Source organism: Talpa europaea (assembly GCF_964194135.1).
Source record: "Talpa europaea genome assembly, chromosome: 8".
NCBI classification, from domain to species: domain Eukaryota; kingdom Metazoa; phylum Chordata; class Mammalia; order Eulipotyphla; family Talpidae; genus Talpa; species Talpa europaea.
Window position 1 is genome coordinate 49,989,854 of NC_140075.1, and position 24,651 is coordinate 50,014,504.

General features: G+C 38.5%; 1 protein-coding gene across 3 annotated transcripts in view; it reads left to right on the forward strand.

Moving 5' to 3' along the window:
- The window catches only part of USP3 (ubiquitin specific peptidase 3), a gene marked incomplete at both ends in the record, with an annotated part of 89,943 nt that overhangs the window by 7,643 nt on the left and 57,649 nt on the right, over positions 1-24,651 (forward strand). For 2 of the 3 annotated variants that reach the window (XM_084239483.1, XM_084239484.1), the window contains 2 exons: positions 19,815-19,875; positions 24,143-24,274. In XM_084239483.1, the coding sequence (XP_084095609.1) occupies positions 19,815-19,875; positions 24,143-24,274 (193 nt within the window). The remainder of the gene's footprint in view (positions 1-19,814; positions 19,876-24,142; positions 24,275-24,651) is intronic. The other variant, XM_084239485.1, reaches the window with a different exon arrangement.

The following is a 24,651-nucleotide window of genomic DNA, read 5'->3' on the forward strand; positions in this document are numbered from 1 at the left end:
CTTTGTCCTTACTGGACATGCCCAGGTATTCTTTTTTTTTTTTTAAAGATTTATTTATTTATTTATTTATACAAGCACTGGGTACAGTCAGAAGCGCGGGAGGGCGAGAGAATTCACCAGAGCCAGAGCAGGGAGCAGAGCAGGCAGAAGGACCGAAGTACACTGCTGAGGGGAGCAGCGGGCAGCAGGAGAGGTCTGCGTGCCAAGTGGGACCCTCCTCCAGTGGCCGGGGAGCAGCCGGGGATCGAGCCGGCGCTGCAGAGGCTGTGGGCAGCTTCGCAACCCAGCGCTCAACTGCTGCGCCACCGGGGAGGCCCCCAGGTATTCTTTTTTAACGTAATAGATTATTGTCTCTTTCTTTTGAACATTTGTTGCACAATATCAGGATGGTAATTTTTTTTTTTAAGATTTATTTATTTATGCACATAAGAGCTGTGGTACAGGCCAGAGATGCTGGGGGGGGGGGTTGTGGAGGGGCACGGTGGCAGAAGGATTCAGTAGAGACAGAGCAGGGAACAGAACAGGCAGACTGACCGCAACACACTGCTGAGGGGAGCAGCGGGTGAGTCAGTAGAGGTCTGCAGGGCCGTGTGGGTTGCTCCCTGGCTGGCTGGGCAGAGGCCACAAATTGCTTCACAGTACAGCGTCCAACCCCTTGCGCCACCAGGGAGGCCCAGGATGGTAATATTTTGATGAATGTTTTTGAGGATGGTGCTGAAATTTGTAGGAAATACTTTTTCAGTAGGATGTTTTCCTGGGATAATTGATAGATAATATGTTACAGAAATGTAGCAATATCCTAGACATTAAGGAATATGAACTATATAACTTAAAGACTTAGAGCTAACATTGAGTGATTTTTTTTAAAGTGTAACACAGTAAATTATCTTTTTAAAAAAAGATTTATTCTTTATTTATGCATACAAGAACTGGGTTACAGGCCAGAGGAATGGGGTGGGGGGAGAGGATTCACAAAAGACAGTGGGGAGCAGAACAGGCAGATCTACTGAAATACACTGCTGAGGGGAGCAACAGGTGAGACAGGAGAGGTCTGCTGTGCCATGTGGGTTGGCTCCCTGGCAAGGGATGGAACTGGTGCCAGAGTGCTTGATAGCGCTGAGACTTTAACCCCTGCACCACTAGAGAGGCCCAAACACAGTAAAATATCTTTTGACTTGAGAGTAATTCTAATTTCCATCTGATTTATTTTGAATGTTAATAGTGAAATATGTGAACATTGGAGAAATTGCTCTGCAGCATCAAAGGACTCAAGCTTTCCCTTATGTGTATGAAGTAGTTGCCAGAGCGCAACACTCATCGCATGTGAATTTAATTCTGAGAGCTTAACTACATCAGGTTCATTTTAGTTATTTCAGGTATTTTGTGTATAGTCTTTGCAGAGCCTAATTTACAAATACTTCTTAAGACTTTTATCATTTTTTCCCTTTGAATTATTAAGAGTTTTGGGGACATATTGGGTCAGGTTTTTAAATTGTGCCTATTGGTTGTAGAAAAAAAAATTCAAACGATATTTTTGTTAAATAATTAGGATAGCTATCAGTGTTTGCAGGTGCCTATTTTCTGAAATATTGGGTATTTAGCCCTTTAAGCAGGGTACAGGTATGTGCCCTTTGTTTCTTCACAAATATTCCCACTGAGTCCTCCCTGGTGGCACAGGGGTTAAAGTCTCAGCACTGTCAGTCTATCCAGCCACTGGGGCATGAGTTCAATCCCTGGCCAGGGAGCTGACCCACAAGGTGCAGCAGACCTCTCCTGTCTTGCCTGCTGCTCTCCTTAGCAGTATATTTCAGTACATCTGCTGTTGTTTCTTTTTTTTTTTTTTTAAGATTTATTTATACAAGAGCTGGGGTACAGGCCAGAGGCGTGGAAGGGTGAGAGGATTCACCGGAGACAGTGGGGAGCAGAACAGGCAGGCGACAGAAAGCGCTGCTGAGGGGAGCAGTAGGTGAGACAGGAGAGGTCTGCAACGCCATTTGGGTATCTCCCTGGCTGGCCAGGATCGAACTCGTGCTGCAGAGGCTGTGGATTGCTTCACAGTGCTGTGCTCAACCCGCTGTGCCACCAGGGAGGCCCAGACCTGCTGTTCTGCTCCCCATTCTGTCTCTGGTGAATCCTCCCCCCACCCCCATTCCCGCCACCTCTGGCCTACATCCCAGCTCTTGTATATATAAAATAAATCTTAGGGGAATAAATTCCCATTGATTTTAAAGGTATTACAAGTTTCCTAGCACCATAGTTCATACAAGTGTGGGAATTTTCCCCACTTTGTGCTTAATATTTACCTTTATTATATAACCACACAAATTAGGAAGAAAATTGTACAATACAGATATTAAACCTATTGTTTTCTGAGCAGTCTTTCATAGTAAGAGGTCCTTCAGCCCCTCTATTTAAAGGAGGGGTACTTCCTTTAAGTATCTACATATGAATTAATAGATATATTTGACTCTTTTCTTACACTTGCTGTTGTTTGAAAATAATAACTGTGTGGCATTTATACTTAAGACTTGATTCATTTCTTTTGAAGATCCCACTGCTGTTAACCATGGATTCATTTACTCAGGTTGTTGGTAGATGAGTGAAATTGCATCAGATCTTGCTATTTTAAATAAATGGAAATACTGGATGTCACAGTTTTTCTTAGGTGATTCACAGCTTTTGTGTTCATTCTCCATATAATTAGGTTCACGGGGAAGTTACTTTTGAAACAGTATAAATGTTAATTTTTCTGTAGTTATTTGTATTTGGTCTTCCAAAGGCAATGGCTACCCATTTTGACGATGATTTAGTAATGTCTTGGCTTTAGTAATTTTGGTCCTTTTCCCCATTATCTTTTGCCTTCATTTGAAAGTAGGGGCACAGTTCCAATATATGACTGAATACTGGTAGAGTAGATACAGCATAATAACTTCACTGGGTGTGTTTTTCATCAAAGTAGTGCTGAATTTGAAGGGAAAGAATAATAACAAATTGGTGTGGTGCATTATGTTTTTTGAGAACAAGTAGTTTCACATACATTGTTTTCATTTGTTGTTGAAATCTGATTTCATAAATCCATTTCAAAATAGAGTGAAATGAGGTAGTGAGGGGGCCAGCCTTGCAGATTAGAATTTGCCTCTGGCTGGGGATTCAGCAGGACCAGATGCCCTGTTTTTTCTGGCTCTGTAGGTATCTGGATCTGTTAACATATAGATGACAAATTTTGGCGAGCTTTGAAATTGCATTTTCTAATGAATAACTATAAGAAAGTGAAAATCAAAATCAACAAAAAACTATGAACCAGAGACACTTTTGTGGGGGTGGGTGGCGGGAGGGGAGGGATTGGGGTCAGAATGGGGGAGGTTGCAATTGTATGGGGAATATAAAAATAAAATTTATTATTTAAAAAAAATTGCATTTTCTAATAGAGGACACATCATCAGGCCTGCAAATTAGCCTTGCAGTATATAGGGAACCATATTGTGTCTGGCCCCAAATGATAAAGTGATACTGTAATTTTTATGCTGTGTAATAGATTTTAGACATACTTTTGCATTGATATGACTGTTACATTAATTTACCTTTTTAAAACCCCTTTTTACTGCTTAAAGATTAACTTTTTGACGTAAACCCAGTTCACTCACAGTAAAAAAGATTTAATAGAAAAGCAGTTCCCTCCCCTCCACTCTCAGTGGTACTATCCACACACATCCCTTTTAAGTTCTATTTGGCTTTCTCCCATATTTAACTTTACCTGCATACTTCTAAGTATGTTTTTTTAAAAAAGATTTATTTATTTATACATACAAGAACTGGGGTGTAGGCCAGAGCTGGGGGAGGGGGGTGTAAGAGGATTCACTGGAGACAGAGTGTGGAGCAGAACAGGCAGATCTACCAAAATACACTGCTGAGGGGAGCAGTGGGCTGGACAGGAAAGGTCTGTGCCATGTGAGTTAACTCCCTGGCTGGCTGGGAATCAGAACTCCTGCTGCAGTGGCTGGGGGTAGCTTGATAGCTCTGGGTCTTTAACTCCTGCACCACCAGGGAGGCCCAATAAGCTGTTATTTCTTAATTACCATTTTTGGGTATGGTCTCTTGACATCTTACTACTGTAAACGAGAATGTTAGCGTTTGTACTAGCCGCCTCTCTGACTCTATTTCCCAATATAATTAGATCACATATTTGGGTTAATTATGGGGATTACTTTTTTTTGTTGTTGAACATTTGATTTTACCATGAGTTAATAAATTCCTCTAAAAATTGTTTAGTGTAGCTTCTAGACATTTTCTCCCAGATGTACCTATAAACTTAAATGTTATGAATATTATTTTCCAAGTGCTTAGCCAGGTAGATAATCTCTTAGTACTTTTTTTTTCCTGAAGACCTAAAGACCTAAAAGACCTTTTCCCTTGCTTCCCTTTGAACTAATTGTTCTCTAGGCCTACTGGACAGTTTTTATCCTATGATTTCTTTGCTGTTCTCTTGTTCCTGGGTTCTCTGTTTTTCTCTTTCTTGATTTATTAGACTGTTTCACTGGAGTACATCATCTAGCTCCCTTTCACAGGTCAAGAAATTTTAACCTCCTTCAAGCCTAGTGTTTTTATTCTAATCACTTACTTGATTGCTTGTCTGAGTAGAAAATATTAGAAAAAATTTATCTCTTAGAATTGTGAAAATACTGTCCCTTTGTGTTTAGGCTCCCAGTGTTGCTGTTGAGAAATTTAATCCCTTTCTGATATCTGTTCCTTCATATGTATCTTTTTATTCTTTTTCTTGGAAGTTCTTAGGATAATCTTTTTATCCTTGGTTCTGAAATTTCAAAATGAAATCTCTGGGCATGGATAGTTTTTCTTTTACTATAATGGGTGCTCATGGAGCCCTTCCATCTGTGCCTTTTATAGCACACTCCTCCCATACTTACATCTCCTGCTTGTGTTCTTTTCTTTCTGGAACTGTTTTTCATTGAATGTTTGGCTTCCTGAATATAACCTGTAATTTTCTTACCTTTTTATTTATTTGCCTTTTGGTTCTAGTTCTTGAGATACTGCCCTGACTTTTCCCCCCCATCCCCTCTTTTGAATTTTGAGCATCATGTTTTTAATTAAGAACTTCTCCTCATCATTGCTTTTTCATATATCCTGTTGCGGAATCTTCTGTTATTAGCCCAGGGTTTTATAGAGCTTGTTTTGAAATTTTTCTGTCTTCCTTGCATTTATTTCCTCTAAATTCCTCTTTTAAAATGAGTGAGAGTAGGGGTGTTCTTTTTTCCTAACTTTTAGTTTTTGATTTACAACAATATTTATATTTTAGGGATATAGGTTTATAACCTCTTCAAATGTGTATTTCCATACCATGTACACCACCAAAGCACCAATAATTTTCCACCATAGTCCATTGGGCTCCCTGCTCCCCTCTATTCCTACCCCTTATCTCACTCCCCATCTGGTAGCATTAAGTCTGCAATCATATTCCAAGGGTTAAAAAAAAAAAAAAAAGATTCTGGGCCTGCCCTGGTGGTGCAGGGGTTGAGCCCTGGGCTGTGAGGCTGCCCGCAGCCTCTGCAGCGCTGGTTCATTCCCCGGCTGCAGGCGAGGGTCCCACCAAAAAAAAAAAAAGATTCCAAGGGATGGATTTCTCTGTTCCTTTGCTTTGTTCCTTTATAGTCCACATATGAGTGAAGTCATCCAGTTAGAGGCTTTCTTCAAGGATCTGTTTTATCTGTCTCTTCAGATAAGAGTGAGGCACTGATAAGTTCTGTAAATGGGTAGAACTTGTTTATAACTAGACAGTACCAGGGGGAAGCCACCTTCGCTTAAGATGTGTGTATGGAGAATTTTTTAACTGCCACAAGTGATCACTGATAGCTTGATATCAGGTTATAGAAAGTTTCATGATTTAGTTGTCCTAACAGTCCTTGAACCCCTTGTTTTTAGTCCCATTCTTATCCTTTCTGTCCTCAGTGCCTATTGTCCCTGAGCGTAGGATCTCTGTGGGCCTGCATTCTTCTGTGCTGGCATTTAGGTTGTAGTTTCCTTTGCACTAAGAAGATTGTCACTGCTCTAACTTCTTCCTGACTTTCAAAAACTTTTGAAGTCTTTTGTCTGTTTTGGTTGACTCACATGATCTCTTTTTCCTTATGGGTTTATGTATCTGTTATATTTAATACCTTTATTAAATATAAAGGTATATTTAATACCTTTTTTGTCATTTTAGTGGGGTGTTTGGAGGGGGAGCAGATAAGTGGGAAGTTGGTATGTCATGTTTAATTTGGTGTGTTTTAAAACCCAATATTTTATTTTTTAAAGATTTATTTATGCGGGCCTCCCCTGGTGGCGCAGCGGTTGAGCACTGGGCTGCGAGGCTGCCCGCAGCCTCTGCAGCGCCGGTTCGTTCCCCGGCTGGGCGAGGGTGCCACACCAAAAAAAAAAAAAAAAAAAAAAGATTTATTTATGCATACAAGAGCTGGGGCACAGGCCAGAGATGCAGGAGGTGAGTGGACCCACCAGAGACAGAGCAGGGAACAGAACAGACAAACTGACTGAAACACACTGCTGAGGGGAGTGGCGGAGGAGACAGGAGAGGTCTGCTTCACCATGTGGGTTGCTCCCTGGCCAGCCAGGGATCGAACTTGTGCTTACCAGACTGCGGATTGCTTCATAGTGTGGTGCTTAACCCCTTGCGCCACCAGGGAGGCCCCCAAAACCCAATATTTTAAATCCAGTTTTGCCCTATCATAAATGAATCTTACAAGCTCTTCAGAAAGTTAAATCACTAAAACTGAAATTTGCATTACTCTCTTTAAGATGAACAGAGCAAAATATTGTTACTATCAGTGTTAGCAGAAAGCTACAATAGGTAAGTAAGCCAAAGGGTTTGACTCTGCTTGGGAAGCTAAATCACCAGCCAGACTTTGGATATGTAAAAGAAACATAGTTGTCAGGTTATTTGCACAGTTGTCAGGTTATTTGCACTTCTGTAGTTAGTATGCTGTAACATTTTACTGGCTTGTATTTAGTTCATCAGCTAAGAGAAGTTAATGCCAAGTTTATAGGACTCTTGGCTCTGCATATTGATAATTTAACCTTTTTCCTTGTATTTTAGTTTTATAAAAAACATCTTTTTTTAAGAATTATTTTAATTATTTATGCATATAAGATCTGGGGTGTAGGCCAAAGGTGTGTGTGTGGGGCTGTGGGGAGGGCGGTGAGAGTATTCATCAGACAGAATGAGGAGCAGAACAGGGAGATTGACTGAAATATGAAATACACTGTTGAGGGGAGCAGTGGGTGAGACAGGAGAGGTTTGCTGCGCTATGTGGGTAGCTCTGTGGCTAGGGATCGAACTTGTGCTGCAGTGGCTGTGGATAGCTTGATATAGTGCTGAGACTTAACCCTTTTTCCCACCAGGAAGGCCCAAAAAACATGTTCTTAATTGGAAGTAAAGAATAAAATTTTTTTAAATTTTAATTTGGTATAATTTCACACTTAAACATTGCTAAGAATGGTAGCATTCCCATGTATTCTTTACCTACATTCACCAGTCGTTAACATTTTTACCTCATTTGCTTTATCATTTTTGGATGTACTCTGTTTATAATTTTTTCCCCACTAATTAATTTACAGACATAAATGCTACTTATCCGTAAGCACTTTAGTGCTCCTCCCACTGACCCCCACCAGGAGCAAGCACTTTCTTTTCAGTAAGCACATGATATTGGTCAAAATCAGGATATTTAATACTGATTATACAGTATTATCTAGTGTACATTCCATATTCATATTTCTCCAGTTGTCCCAATAAAATCCTGCACAGCTATTTTCCTTTTCTGTCCCCCAGCCACATTGTTGTCATAACTTTTTAGTGTCCTTTAATCTGGAATAATTCCTCAGTGTTTGTCCTTCATATCTTGGGATTTTTGAGGCATCCAGACCAGTTATTTTATAGACTATACTCAAGTTGAGTTTTTCTGATGTTTCCTCATCATTTTATTTTGGTAGGAATACTACAGAAATAATATAGTTATGTCTTTTCAGGGCATCAGGTCAAGGCACATAATACTGATCTGTCTCATTTTTGTTGCCGTTAACTTTGATTATTTTATTAAGGTAATGTTTGCTTGGTTAATGCACTGTAAAGTTACTGTTCTCCCCTTTGTTATTATTTGTGGGAGATACTTTGAGATTTTACACACACACACACACACACACACACACTCTCTTTCATATGTAATTATATCCTGTTTCTCACTAAATTTCACCCAATAATTTAACATCTATGATGATTCTTGACTGAAATCAGGTATTACTCAGATGGTTGTGAGATGCTGATTTTCTAACACATATTCTTGTAAAGATGAAATATGTCAGTTGGTATTAGGAAGCATGCCCCTCCCCACATACACACTTGTTCTTGTATTTATTAATGTGGACGGAGATTTTTATTTTATTCTGTGACATTCTGTTATTACTATTTATTTTGACCTATGGATTTTCTTAGTTGCGTTTGGTGGGAGCCTCCTTAAGTCATAATGTTGACATGTGCCTATAGTTCATTGAACCCTTTTTTTACTTTATGGCACAGCAAGATGTGCTGGGCTCATGTTGTACTCAGCTGCTCCAACCTTGGAATAAGCCATTTCTCTAAGTAGTCCTGATTCCTTTTGGTGGGAATAATGTTTACAAACTAAGATCTCTTCGCAGATGAGAGCAAAGAAATATGTCATATCTACATATGTATAGCCATGTGTTCATATTGATACCTACAATTGCATTTCAACGCAATAGGACTAATCTTGTCCCTTTCTGTATTTGTAATGTCATTCTTTAATAGTGAAAATCTGGTTCCCATTATCCTCAAAGTATGTACTTATTTGCTCAATTCTATAATCAAAATAGTTCCAGAACTGCTAACCCATATCATTGCAAAGAAAACCCCTTATAGCTAGAGTTCATTATTTGTTGGCACTTCTTTTTGTCTGTATACTGACAATTTAGAAAGTATTACCTTCCAAAGTTATTTAAATACTTAGCTGGCAGGGGAGACACCATGATCATGAAGGTGGTTTTCCTGGGGTAGGAGTCTCTCCTACCAATGACTCCAATGAGGAGTCTCTCATTGCAGTCCCGGTGTGCTGACCCCTGTGATTTCCCCAATTGTGGGAAACTCAACTGCATAATTTGTGGTGAGGAGGGACCTGTGTTTGCACACTCCCTGGTCAAAAAAAAAAGTAATTTAAGTTGTTTCACTGCCTCTTTTAATACTTGCATTATTTTTTTGGACAGGTTCATTTGTTTATGAACGATTGATTGATTCGGTGGGAGGAGTATTTTATTTCATAGCCCCAGTAACTCCACCTCTGCCAAACTTGAACCCAAGTCTGCAGCAGCAGGAGGTGGCGACAGAGCCCATCTTGCCTGGGGCAGATGCTCATCACGGAGGATGGGGGGGCCCTGGTCCTACCTGCCACCTTCTTGTCCCTCTTTTTAACAGAGGGACCTGCTGCCTCTACTTTCTTCCCTTATAACCTGAGAAAAGAGGGAACAAGAGGTTAGGGTCCCCTGGGCTCAGTTTCAAGGCCAAAAGAAGCTGCATGGATGGATGTTCCTGGTGCAAGGCCTGCCCTCCATGGCTTGGCAGTGGGAGCAAGGGCATCCAACATCAGGTGAGAAGCCCCTCTCCTGACCACTATGCCACAGAAGGCATTGTGGCAGGGGTGGTACTGGGTGCTCCTAATCCTCAGGGAAGGTGGGACAGAGGCAGTTTCTGTGGATGTTCTGCTGCTCCGCAGGCACTGTATATACATCATGTTTAAAATGTAGACCAGCATGTGAAACAAAACCATTATTTACCTCATAATAAATGGGTATTTTTTTACCTCATCCTTCCTGGTCTTATTTTTTTGGGTATATAAAACATTATCATGATTCCAAACTTAAAACTATATAAAAAACGATACCAAAAGAGTCACTACCTGATCCTTCCAGTCATTCCTTCCTATCCCTTGTAGACAATTAAGTATTCTGACTTCCTATGTTTCTTTTGTAAGAGTAAGCAGATACTTGAGTTTTATTATTCACCCTCCCCCCTTCCACAGAAGGTTAGCAAACTAAATATATTCTTTAGATTTTGCTTTTTTTATTTAACAGTATATTCTGGATAACACTCCATGTTCATGGAAATTTTCCTCTTCTTTCTCTGTTACTATAATCATCATCAACATCATCATTATAACAGCTTTATAGTAATCCATTTGTGGATTTGTCCCAGTAAATTAAACCATTCTTCTGTGTTTTGGCATTTAGGTTGTTTCCAGTATTTGCAGTTACAAATAGTGCTGCTGTTAATTGTCTTGTGCCAAATATACTTTCACATTAATGGGTATCTTCAGGGAAGATTAACAGTTTTAACTTTTTAATTGTGTGAACAGTAATGTATATGTGATTTTATAATTTTTAAGCCATTTGCTTGCTTCTATCTTCTCACTTCCTGTTGTCTTACAAATGTATTCAAGACTGAACTGAAATACTTAATTGTAGTTATATTTCTGTCTGACAGACCTTGAAATCAGAGAGCCAGAGTGGCCTTGGGAACTTTTTAAAGTTAAGTAGTAGCTAATCTTACATTCTGGGTCTAGGTTCACATTAAGCAATTGACTGTTCCTTGTATATACTCATCAATGAATGCTGTTTTGCCACCTGAGTGCTCAGAACCCAGTGTTTCTGGTACTTCTTTCTTTAAATTTAATTCACATTAGGTTTCTTTGCATTGTATTGTTTGATGACTGCTCCCTGGGGTTATAGAACAGCAGTAAGACAAGATAGTTGTGTGAATAGAAATACGAATTTGGGCATCTCTTTGCTGTAATAGGCCTCAGAGCAATAATGGTATTATAAACTACAGATTCTTTTTTTTTTTTTTAAAGATTTATTTATGCATACAAGAGCTGGGGTGCAGGCCAGCGATGCAGGGGGTGAGAGGATTCACCAGAGACAGAGTGGGGAGCAGAACAGGCAGATCTATTGAAATACACTGCTGAGGGGAGCAGCAGGCGAGATAGGAGAGGTCTGCTGTACCATGTGGGTTATGTCCCTGGCCAGGGATTGAACTCGCGCTGCAGTGGCTGTGGATAGCTTAATAGTGCTGTGTCTTAACCCCTTGAGCCACCAGGGAAGCCTGTGATAAACTACAGATTCTTATAGGAGTGGTCTCATATTCCTAGATAATGCTGCTGGCCCTCTCAGGTGGTTGATGACTTTGGCATCTAGTCTTTTTTTCCAGCAAGTGGGCATTGGGGTAGAAGGGAGCCCTCCTCCTGCACTGGTAAATAGCCATGTAAACGGTTGGCTTGCATAGCCTCCCACCTACCCTAGTGGATTACATATGTGCTAGAGTTCTGATTCCCCTTGGCCTAGGCATGGCTAGATCTTCCTTGCACATCACTGGTTATCTTGAGAAGCCACTTTCTTTTTTTTGCATGTGGCTTACAGATGTTACAAGTTTTGATGCATGCCCTGACAGGGAGAAGGTTGGAAAAGTAGATAGGAACACAGTGTCAAAGTTAGCCTTTTAGAGCCAAGAACATTGTCCCTTAAAGAGAAGCAGGCAAAGACAGTGGGGTGGGGTGGGGGGGACTAAAGTGGGTAAAGGAGAATTATTTAGGGTAGAAATTTAAACCTACAAGTCCATAAAAAATAAGATGATTACCATATCTTAAGTCTGGTATGATTTGAAATATCCCTATTTACTTATTTGCTAAAACAAATGTTAGAAATTAAAATGCATTTTTAAATGATTTGGCTTATTACCCCATTGCATTAGATATTGGAGTCAAACCGATTCACATTAAGAGTGTAGACTCTTAAGGTCTTAATGTGAACTTTCACATTTTCGTTCATTGTGATACTGAAAGTGTATTTGTAGTGAACTAAATAAAGTAGACATCAAGATGCATTTTTTAAAATTTGTTTATGCATACAAGAACCTGGGTACAGGCCAGATGTGTGGGAGGGTGAGAGGATTCACTGGAGACAGAGCGGGGAACAGAACAGGCAAACTGACGAAATACACTGCTGAGGGGAGCAGTGGGCGAGACAGGAGAGGTCTGCCACACCATGTGGGTATCTCGCCAGCCACCCAGGATCTAAGCAGCGCTGCAGAGGCTGCGGACAGCTTCACAGCGCTGCGCTCAACTGCCTGCACCACCAGGGCAGGCCCCTCAAGATGCATTTTTTTTTTTTTAATTTTTTAAATTTATATATTTTTAATTTAATTTATTTATTTATTAATGTAGAAATGCTGTTTCTTTCTTTTTTTTTTTTAAAAATATTTGTTTATTTATTTATACAAGCACTGGGTACAGTCAGAAGCGCGGGAGGGTGAGAGGATTCACCAGAGCCAGAGCGGGGAGCAGAGCAGGCAGCAGGACCGAAGCACACTGCTGAGGGGAGCAGCGGGCGGCAGGAGAGGTCTGCACGCCATGTGGGACCCTCCTCTGGTGGCCGGGCAGCAGCTGCGGGCAGCTTTGCAACCCAGCGCTTAACCGCTGCGCCACCAGGGAGGCCCGCAAGATGCATTTTGATCAATTAGATTGTGAACCATGATTTAATCTTTCTGAATACCTGAGTTTGGTATGTTTCAGTATGGTTTTGACAATTTAGTTGCTTCTATGCTTTATCTGAGCAGCATCGTCTTCTATAATGTATTTGCTTCCTCAAGTATTTATATTACATTATATATACACAATTTAATGATTCTGACACTAACCTGTTTATATCAATTTTGAAATAAGTTTACTACAATTGAGTGTTTTTATCTCATTCTTTCGATATTTTGAACATAATTTTAGGTCAAATATAGGAAGAGTTTCAGAGGGATTTTTGCTGACTTTAATGTGACTGTAGGTATTTGGAATTTTTCTGTGAAAAGAAATTGTCAGCTGCAATTCCTTTTAATGAGTGTATGCTAAGAAGAAGGATACTGAAAATTACTAGTTATGGTATATGTGCACATCTGTTAACCATATTCTATATAATAATAACCCACGTTATTCTTCTTAACTTATGTTTAAGGGAAAGTAACTGACATTCACTGTATGTTTTCTATCTGTTTGGCCCTTAGTTAATGCATTTTATATGATTTTTCTCTTGAAATCCTTACCATGATCATGTGAAGTAGGTTATATTTGTTCAGTTGTACAGGTGAGCAAGCAGTCTGCTGCTAAGGTCATAGAATGAAAGAATGATAAAGCTAGAATATAAATATAAGACTCTTGGTTCTGAAACCTATGTTTGCTTTATTATATCACATGACCTTTACCATGTTTATTTTGAGTCTACAGAGTAGATTCAGTTTCTATGAGGGTAACCCAGTCCCTTTGGTATATATATATATATTTTTAAGATTTATTTATTTATACAAGAGCCAGGGTACAGGCCAGATATGCGGGAGACTGAGAGGATTCACTAGAGACAGAGTGGGGAACAGAACAGGCAGACTGACAAAATTCACTGCTGAGGGGAGCAGTGGGCATGACAGGAGAGGTCTGCAGTGACATGTGGGACCCTTGCTGGCCGGCCAGGATCAAACTGGCGCTGCAGAGGCTGTGGACAGTCTCACAGCGCGGCGCTCAACCGCCTGCACCACCAGGGGAGGCCCTGGTATATTTTTCGTTTAAAGAAGGAAGGCGTTCTTTGGCAGGGCTAGGGGTCTAGGGCAGGTGTCAGACCTATGCCTAATTCAACCAAAATGATGTTGAGCAGAGTTCTTTTGCTGTGCCTCTCCCCTATCTTCTCCTCTTGGGTGGTCATTGAACAACTTGTAAGAGAAAAGTGTGAGTACTTCCTCAGAAATCTTCATATTCTGATTAGGATGTGGGCTCTTGAATCCAGCTACAAGGGCTTGGGATCAGGCATTTCTAGGTGTGATAGGGATCAAGTCAGGCTGACTGAGGAGTATGTCAGAACTCTTAAGCATAGAGAGAACTGGAAACAGATTGAGTAGAATGGTCTCACATCCTAATTATTTAGAGTTGGTTTTTCAGATCCAACCATTGGTAAAATCTTGAGATTTCCCAGAATGCTTATTAAAGAACATAACCCAGGGGCAAAAGGGATGAAGATTAAAGCTTTGTGGCATTTAATGAAGAAAAAACTTTGTTAAGGATCTTGGCCCAGAATTTGGGATTGCTATGGGAATAGTGCTTTTGAGATTTTGAAAGTTGTTTTTACATCATAGGGCACCATTAAGAATCACATTTATGTTCAAGAAAGAATTAGTACTGTAGTTAACACTGCTGTATGATGTATTGACAGTTGTCAAGATAGTAGGTCCAAAGAGTTCCAACAAGAGAAAACATTGTTTTCTTTTTCTTTCTTTTGAGATGTATGAGATGATAGATGTTAACTAAACTGTGTCCTACACCTTAAACTTAGTAAAATGGGGTGGGGGGAGAAAGAGAAAAAAGAATTAGATTGTCTTATGGTAGAAATAGCACAGCTGGATTTGAGTTATTAAAATATTAATGGGATCTAGAAAGAGCCAGTCCCAAGGATGCTGGCAGGTTGGTTGAGGATAGATTGTCATGTCTTCACTTTCTTACCACCTTTATTACAGAGGGGATGGTAAAGACTTTAGATAGTTTTGATTCCTACTGGGTAGAACCTCTTGAAGATTTCCATCCTCAGTTGGGCTAACCATCAGTGTCTGACATTCTGGTGAGTTGTTTGGCTTCATAAGAACAAACCATCCTATATTTTAGTGATGGAAAATTACCATTTTATTTTGCTTATGATTTGTGGGGTAGGGAATTAAAAATTAACTTGTACAGCGTTTTGTCAGCTGGAGTCCTGGGGCTGGGACATCCTCTTCCAAAATGGTTTCTTAACTCACATATCTGATATCTGTGTTCCTTGGTCTCAGTCTCTGTCTCCAGATATCTTCAGCCCCATGGTGTCATAGACCCACCTCTCAGTGGGAGGAGTGTCAAAAAATTTGTGGTTATCCACACTACCATTAAACAGAAAGGAGACTGTGGCAATGAGAAATACTGAACTGTGACTTGACCAGAAAACAATTTACTTATGTAATAGTTCAGGAAAGATTAATTGATTGCTAGCCTTGAACAAAAATGTGTCTGAGGCAGCAAAGAACTGCCAGGGGAGAAAGGTGGGAAATATTCTCATGGGAGAGAGTGGAAGTGCAATCAAAGATAAACTGCTTCATAATTGTCTTCCCTGCCTTAACCCCAAATCCTCTGTTCTGTGATCTTGACCTGGGTTGTCACCTGTGAGCTTGTGAATGCATGCTAGCAATTATTTGTGCTTGTGCTTGGCCTCCTCCTCCTCCTCTTCCTCCTCAGTATTTGGATATTTGGATCTGTGTTTAGTCTCCCAAATTCTATCTTGGGGGTACTTCTTTGGTCCTGGCATCTTTTGCTACTTTTTAAGAGAACTCTTCTGTTTCCCTTTTCCCTTAGAGCCCAGTGCCTGCTCCCGGAAGGCATAGCATTGGGGTGGAGGAACGGGCAATGGACTGTGATTTTGGCTGCTCTCAAGTTGCTTTGTTATCATTGGCAGATTTCTTCTTTTCTGGAGTGCGTTAAGGCTTAGTTCCTATTCTTATGTGACGCCTTCCCCTGGTAATTTCAAAGAATTCAAGTTGAAGGTAGGCGACTTCAGAGTTTTTAACGTAGAATAGGCTTGTGAGCATATGGTATGATGAACATTTATGATATACAGAATATTATATGCCTTGCTCTTAAACATCTAAAAATATATCGGAAGGCAAGTTGGGTTAGTCCTGAAATATCTCTACTTATATGTACTGGAATATATTTCTACTTATATGTATTGAACTATATATGTACATAGCATTTTTATTATAGGGCAGCCCTATCCTTCCATTTCAAGAGGAATGACACTTTTACTATTGATACTTTAATGGCGTGCATGCGTTTTGAATAGCAGCTGCAAAATTGTTTTCATTGATCATATTATAAATCTAGAGTTTTAGATTTTGGTCTGTCATACCATTCACATTTAATAATTTTGAGTTAGTCCATTTTATTTTTTTTAAAGATTTATTTATTTATGCATACAAGAACTGGGGCACAGGCCAGAGGTGTGGGGGTGAGATGACTCACCAGAGTCAGAGTGGGGAACAGAACCGGTGGGTCGACTGAAATACACTGCTGAGGGGAGCAGTGGGAGAGTCAGGAGAGGTCTGCTGCTCCATGTGGGACAGGCTTCCTGACTACTGTGGATAGCTACATAGGTTGCCTTAATCCTTTGTACCACCAGGGAGGCCCGATTAAGTCCATTTTATTAATGCAACTGTATAATACTAGTATTTTTAAGTTTAAAGCACTTAAATTTTATTTTTATTATAAAAGAAGTAATGCTCTCTGAAAAAATTTGCATAATAGTTGAAACTGAAAGTAGGTCCATATGGTTTCAGTCCCCCACCCCATTCCTTTTATGTAACTGTTAGCAGTTACTGTATACTCTTCCAAACTTAAAAAAATAAATGTACAGGTATATAATATATATGCAGAAACATACTGTATGGAATCTTTTTACAACAAAAAATGACATTCTCTGTACCTCCTGTTTTGCAACAGTCCATGCTTTTAAATGCTGTCTGAGTTTGAGTTTCTAGTTCTGTTGCTTACTGTTATTAACAAGTTACATAGCGGGCCTCCCTGGTGGCGCAGCGGTTGAGCGCTGGGTTGCGAAGCTACCTGCGGCCTCTGCGGCGCCGGTTCGATCCCCGGCTGCTCCCCGGCCACCAGAGGAGGGTCCCACATGGTGTGCAGACCTCTCCTGCCGCCCGCTGCTCCCCTCAGCAGTGTACTTCGGTCCTTCTGCCTGCTCTGCTCCCTGCTCTGGCTCTGGTGAATTCTCTCACCCTCCCGCGCTTCTGACTGTACCCAGTGCATGTATAAACCAAACAAACAAACAAATAATAAATAAATAAATAAGACATGCCTCTAGAAAATGAAAAAAAAAAATTGTTAAAAAAACAAGTTACATAGCTTCTTTGTGCCTAAATTTCCTTATCAACAAAGCAGGTCAAATAATAGTATGTATTTCATTGGATTGGTTAAATAGGTGATATTCATAAAGTGGTTTCAATAGTGTTAGGCACATAGTATTTACTAGGTATGTACTAACTAGACAAAAATGAACTTGCTTTTAAGAAATATTGAGTGTTTTCTTATGGGTCGCAACTATTTTTGAGAGTGTGACACTTTAAAAATTATGTGTGTGATGTCAGGTATGTTCTGAGTTTTACTGTTGTGGCAGCATGTTTGCCTATAATACTTTTGAACAGTGATTCCACACACTTTGCTCCATGCTGTTGCAGTAAGTTGCCGTTGCTGATGGGTGAAGTGGTATGAATATATTTGCCCCTCAGAGGTGGTGGGAAGTAGCCCACCCTAAAAAAGCTGAAAACAATTTGTTTAGAAAATTATATTAGCAATTAATCTTTTTCTTAAGTCTTTAAGAAAATTAAGAGAGAGTGGAATTGGAAGAATTTGTCTGTAGAGGATGACATGATTGCTTCATTTTTTTTTTTTTTTTTGGTCCTTTCATGTTCTTTCAGTAATTTTATAATTAAAAAGGACATGCTGATCACTTTGTCTTCATTTTGCAATGAGAAATAGACCCAGAATATTAGTAATTTTCTCAATTTTAATAGTGGATGGTAGTGCTGGGACTAGAATCCTAGTCATTGAATCCTCACCTTACTGAATTTTTTTTTAAAGATTTATTTTATTTATTTATGCATACAAGAACTGGGATGCAGGCTAGAGGTGCGGGATTCATCAGAGACAGAGTGGGGAGCAGAACAGGCGGATCTATTGAAATACACTGCTGAGGGGAGCAGCGGGCAAGAAAGAAGAGGTCTTCTGTGCCATGTGGGTAGCTCCCTGGCTGGCTGGGGATCAAACTCGTGCCATGCTGTGGTGGTTTGGAATAGCTTCATAGTGCTGTGACTTAACCCTTTGTGCCACTAGTGAGGCCCCAAAACATCATATTCTTGTGATAACTCAAACACTACAGGGGTGTACAAATACAGTCAACATTCTCCCCTTATGTACCTACCTAAAATAATTGCTGGTAACAGGCTAGCAGGTATTCTTTCCTGTCCTGTCCTTTCTGTCTTACAGTAAAAAACTCAAATGCCTTCAGGATGACCTTGGCAGTTAATGTCAATATGTGAATGCATCAAGGAAAGGTAGGGCCATTGGCTAACTGGGAAGGGATTTTTTACCATTCAGAGCTTTCACATTCAAAAGTAGTTGGACACCTGTGCTGGGCAGCATATCATTGATCTCCAATTCTTCTGTCACCTCCGCTCTGATACAAATATAGAATGAACATATGTCAAATAATTTTTCAGCTCTTTAATGAGGGAACCAGCAGGATAGTGAAGCTGATTCCAAGAGCATTTGAGAAATTAATTGAGTATAGGTAGACACTGAAGAAAGAACATTGAAATAAATTGCTAGACTAGATATGAAATTGGTCAATATCATATAGGATAGTAAAAATTATAACCTGTGTTTGCTGAATAGAAATTATCTCTACCAAATAAAAACTTACAAATTCATGAATTTGGTTCCTAATAAGTAGTGAGCAGCCGGTGAAACAATGGCAGTATAATCGAATATTATGGAAGGACTTAATAAGCAGGGTTTCATGATACATAGGAAGGATTTACAGTTCTTGATTCAACTTATTTCCAGTTTTCGGTGAATTTTTCTTAAGAGTAAGTTCCTTTGAATATTAGAGCAAGGACCAGATCTTGGAAGAACTTTGTACTGTATACTAAGAAAATTAAACTTTCCTTTAATAAAGGCTTATTGAGCACCTACTATGTGCCAGGGAGCCGATTTATTACCATTCTGAGTGTATGTTGGTTCTTTGGTGTCCATCCCATGCTACTCGGAAGCTGACTAGTAGTTCTTCAGGGGGTGTATTAGGGAGTACCTGTAAAGCTACTTTTCTCAAAACACATGTTCTTTGTCCTTATAGCTCTACCCTAATGCAGATATGTCTGAGCAAAATTTAAGTGTTTTGAAAGCTTTCGAGTTGACTACTTTTAATCACTTCCCTTTTAGAAATCATTGTTGTGTTTAATGGGCCTTTTTTTTTTATTCAAATGAGTGGGTAGCAAGCAAAATTATAATCAATATTTAAAAATTTTTCCGGACCGTCCTGGCCTTCCTGCCCCTATAATACTTAATATAAAATAACTAATGTCCTGCTTACACCCTCAACAAAAATTGTATGCATTTGTCATACAACTAATTATGTTTTATACAACTAATAAATTAATTTGGGAAAAAGTGGGCTTGGTGTCTTATTGTTTCCTTAGGTTATGCCTCTCATTAAATAAACTGAAACAGTTGTCATATTTGTAATATGTGATCTGCATGGCAAACACATGTGATTAAAAAATTAAACTTAAAAATTTTTAATGATAAAATAGACTCAGAGACTATGGTAAAAAGTAAGGTTATAGAGGAGAAAAATGTATGTGTGTTTAACTTGTGGTTAAACTATTTGAGTTAACTCCACAATTAAAATGAGCCTCTGTTGTGGACATGCATTTAAATTGTTTTCAATATAACTTCAGTTAGGGAGCAATTTTGTGTAAATGCACTCACAAAGTAGTGATTTGTGATTTCAGCACACCTAAGCAGCCATGGCATTTATAACTTAATCATAGCATATAGATTACAGATTAAGGGAGAAAATAGGAAATAACATGATACAATTGGTATACTGTCTATTTTTCTTTTTATTAGTGTGCCGGTCCAACAAAAGCCCCTGGGTCTGTTTGACTTGTTCAAGTGTCCACTGTGGAAGGTAGGTAATATATTTATTACATCATTACCCTACTTACTTTTTTCAATTTGCTTTTAAGCTTTATGTTACAGTTTTATTGGTTTGGATTTATTTAGCACCATTGCTTACCATACTGTATAGTCCCAGTCTTTGTAGAATTTCCCTCTCAGAAAGCCTTTATTCAGTGGTAAAATTGAGAAAAATATAGGGGTCAAAATTCTTTGTGTTGACATTCAGACTTTTAATGATTGACAAGTAATATTTGATTGAAAAGATGAAATAAAGGAAATTTGTAATCTTAAAATGAAAGTATTCTTTATGGATTTTTTTAATCCTTCATAAGGTTTAAATTTAAGTATACACAAAATTAGAGAACATAATTGAACTACATATTTATATCACCCAGCTTCAACAGTTATCAATACATGGCCATTCTTGTTATACGTGTTACCTATGCTATCCATACCTTTACTGGCATGACTCAAATCCCAGATAACACATCATTCTTCTGAAAACAAGACAAAGTTACTAAAATATGGACTGGTAAAGAAATTCCCTTGAAAGTAGGCCCATTGTGGAGTTCTTTATTAATTGCTGTCTAAGTAGTATCAAATGTTTCCTTGTCCCATTAAGACATTTTTTGCTTTCAAGGGACTTGACTACCCCACCTCCCACCTCCACCACCATCCCAACTCAAATCTGTTTCCTCCCAGTTCTTGGATTCAAACTATAAACCAGAGACATTCTGCAGAGGGGAAGAAGGGAGTTGATCAAAACAGGGATGGGAAGAGCACAAGGGACTATGGTGATGGTACATGGGTAAACTGGTGGTGGGAATTCCACGGGGACTATACTTGAGATGATAAAACATACATTGTATAAAAATGAAGAATGATGTAAAAAAAAGTTAAAAAAAAAAAACACACCAAAATGATGTTACTTAAATAGTAACTCTTCTAACACAAACTCAAATATCAACCTTGGTGGGTTGGGTTTTTTTTTTTTTTTTTTAAGATTTATTTATTTATTTATACTAGCACTGAGTACAGTCAGAAGTGCAGGAGGGTGAGAGGATTCACCAGAGACAGAGCGGGAACAAAATAGGCAGACCGACGAAACACTGCTGAGGGGAGTAGAGGGGAGTAGCCGGCTGTAGCGGGCGGCAGGAGAGGTCTGTGCGCCATGTGGATCTAACCGGTGCTGTAGAGGCTGTGGGGCAGCTTCACAGCCCAGCCCTCAACCGCTGAGCCACCAGGGGAGGCCAGGTTGTTTTTTTTTTTAACTAAGGTAATAATAGCACATTTATTTCTATTGCTCTTTTAACAGAAAATCCATGTTGAATTTACTTCAGACGTTAATAGCTTAGCAGCAAAGAGCTAGGAAATCATACTGATTCACACATGCTGAAATCTACATTGTATTTATTAGAACTACTTCCCCATTGTTGTTTTTAAACCAATTGCATGAAGAGAGCATCTTTGTTTGTTAATTTTTGATTTTTCACATTTTGAGTCCTAGAATTGAGTATTTTTTCCATGTACACTTGAGTACCTTTGGAAAATGTTAACTGCTTATCTTAATTGTGGCTGTTGTGGTTTTGAAATCTCTAGGATTTGGGGAACCTGAAAATACTTTGTACAGATAACAATTTTTTTTAAAAGAAGAAAAGTAGAAGCACTTAAATTCGGCATTTGAAGAGACAGATTCCTCTCCTAGAGTTTGAGAGGTGAGAATTATAATGCAATAAAATTTGTATAGTTCTTTTCTCCATTTGTCTCATAGTGCTCTACAACCTAAGTCTTAAAGGTCATAGGCTAACAAAAAGACCTGACAAACTCTCAAAAATTAGAGAGAATAATGTTCTTAATACTGAGCAACAAACAATTCTTTAGTTTTTGGAAAAATAAATTGAAAAATTTCTAGATGCTGCCGGCAATCTATTTTCTATGGTAAGCAATACTAAATTTAGAAATTTGATATAGTTTCAGAGGAATATGATTAAACAGATTAAATAGATAATGAGAGTAGCCTGCATTTAGATTTTCATTTTATGTAACTGATTGGTTAATTTTTCTTTATTTTGTAATCCTGGGTATTGATAGCCAAGTATTCTGATTTTTCAGTAATTTTAGATCACTTACCTGCTGAGAAGTCTTTTCTTTCAACCAGGAAACATAATTTATCAGTCAGTGTCATCTTCTAGTTAAATATTCTATTGGTCTTCATGACACTATCCCATTTAAATTTTTTTTTAAAGTTTGTGATTATTGTTAGAAATCTGTGACATACATATTAACACTTTTTCTTTTTAGGTCAAATTGTTAGTTAAAATCTAAAACTAGATGAGAGAAATACCTATTTACATGTTACCTATAACTGTATTATACAGTTTTATATATAACTGTTAGCTTCTGACTTATGTATTGAAATCATTAGCCAAAACATTGCTAATCTTAACGTCAGCTATAGTATGTTTCTTACTTTATCACTGGCATTTACAGTAACTACTTAAATATCCAGTGTGTTTGGAGACTATAGTGTGGTAACTAAATGAACTGTTTTAAAAGATTTATTTATGCATGGGGTTTATTTATTTATGTATGGCCTGGGGTACAGGCCAGAGGTGTGGGGGTAAGAGGATTGACCAGAGACAGTATTGCTTTTTCTTTAATCCTGAACTCATTATAAGCATACTGTTGCTTTCCAAGGCACATTATGTGTATGTAAATGTGGAAATTGAACTAGATATTGAATCTATGTAATGTCTTGAAATTACCTTATCAATGGAATATTAGTTGTTTCTTCACCTATGCAATGTGTTATCTTGAAGTATGTGCTTAATATGACAACTTTCTAAGGAATTATGATGTTTGGAATCTGAATAAATGGTTGTTAAACATATAATGAAAAATAATTGCTAGCATGCATTCATTTATTCATGCAACCTGAACCATGGATTATTTATTTAATTCAATCACCCAACAACCCATAAGGTGTAGTACTATTATCTCCATTTTACAGATAAGAAAACAAGAATAGAGAACTTAACTCACCAAAGCTCACATGTCTAGTGACAAAGTCGACTTTTGAACCTGGGCAATCTACTTTTGAGCTTATATTCTAATTATTTTAATTTAAAATTTATTTCACTCCCTTTTGTGGACCATGTACATGCAAATCTTGCTATGTTTACTACGCTGAAAAAATGGGGGAGGGGATACACGATCAGATTCTGAGTTGAGGTTAGTAGTGCCTCAAGTGCTTCCAAATTCCCTAGGATGTGGAGACTGGGCTTGATGTTGATCCTCCCTACTTACCACAACTTTCCTACTTTGCCAAGGTAAGTGTTGCCACTGGTACAGACGAAAACCATGTATACTCTCTGAGCATGTTTAGTTGGTACCATGTAACCAACATTTGCTTTGAATACTCTTGGTTTTCAATTCAGTGTTGCCTTCTACCAGTTGACTGCTTTCTAGGAGCTCTTCTATAAGGGCCTTCACAGTAGTGGTCAGTTACAACATTGTGAAGGTATAGTTGATTTTGGGTGCATACATGTACATATGAACCCTTATTTCAGTTTCATTTTCCTCTCCCTAATACAATGATTTACTAAATCTGAGTTGGAACGTGTTACAAAGTATTTGTGAATATACAGTCAGCCTTTGATTGTCTTTATTCATATAGAGAAATAACAATTTATATATGCTGAAGATGATTTCTATTTTGCTTGGATCACTTCTAAACAAATGTGTTTCTTATGAGTGGGGCTTGTCAAATAAAAAATCAAATAAAAATCTAAAGCTATGGCTATATTGTGAGGAAGAGATAGAGGATCCTGTTTTTCCATATCTACTCTCATGTTTTACATTAAGCAGCAACCCAGGCAGAACCCATGGTACTGTAGGAAAAGGTTGAGTAATTTAGTTTACAAAGCTTGTGTTTAATGGCTTGGGTTGGGGGTTAACAGGCTGAGAAGAGCTTAAAGAAAGAAAGAAAGAAAACTGTAGCAAAAACATGATAATATCAGTGGTAGTGAAGCTGATTTGCATAGATAATGCCTTTTCTTGCCTGCTTCTAGGCTTATATATAATTAAAACTTGACGGTCATATTTGATTGCAAAAAAAGAAGCATATTTTAAGTATTCAGCTTAATAAATCACTAAATGATTGAATGCTCTTATAAAGTAAGAATTCTTTTTCATTCTTATTTGATTAAACATCTAATTTTATCATCTACTTTAACTTCCAAAGAGATAGATTAAAATAAATTTTCTTTTTTGTTAAGGTATGTGAATGGCCATGCAAAAAAACATTATGAAGATGCACAAATACCCTTAACCAACCATAAGAAATCAGAAAAGCAGGATAAAGCTCAGCACACAGTTTGTATGGATTGTAGTAGCTACAGTACATTCTGGTAAGTTCATATTTTCTGGAAATTACATTCCTTACTATGTGTATATTTTCTCATTTTCTTCTCGCTTTCCCCTTGTGAGGCCCTTTCCCCTGTCCCCCCCAAATCTAAGTCAATTACCTCTACCTTTACTTCCTTTTAGTTCTGTTATGGGTCATAGGGAATTGGAACCATAAGAAATGCCTGTCCTTATTCATTCGGATTTTATTTTATATTGTTCCTTTCAACTTCTAGGCCTCTTCTTTCCTACCCCCTTTTCCTACCCCCTTTTCCTTGTCCATTCCAATAAGCTTTAATGAAATGAAAAGTATCTATTTTTATTATGTTTTTTAAATTTTTTAAGAAGCATTTGACAGTATTTGTTGTAATATAATGGGATA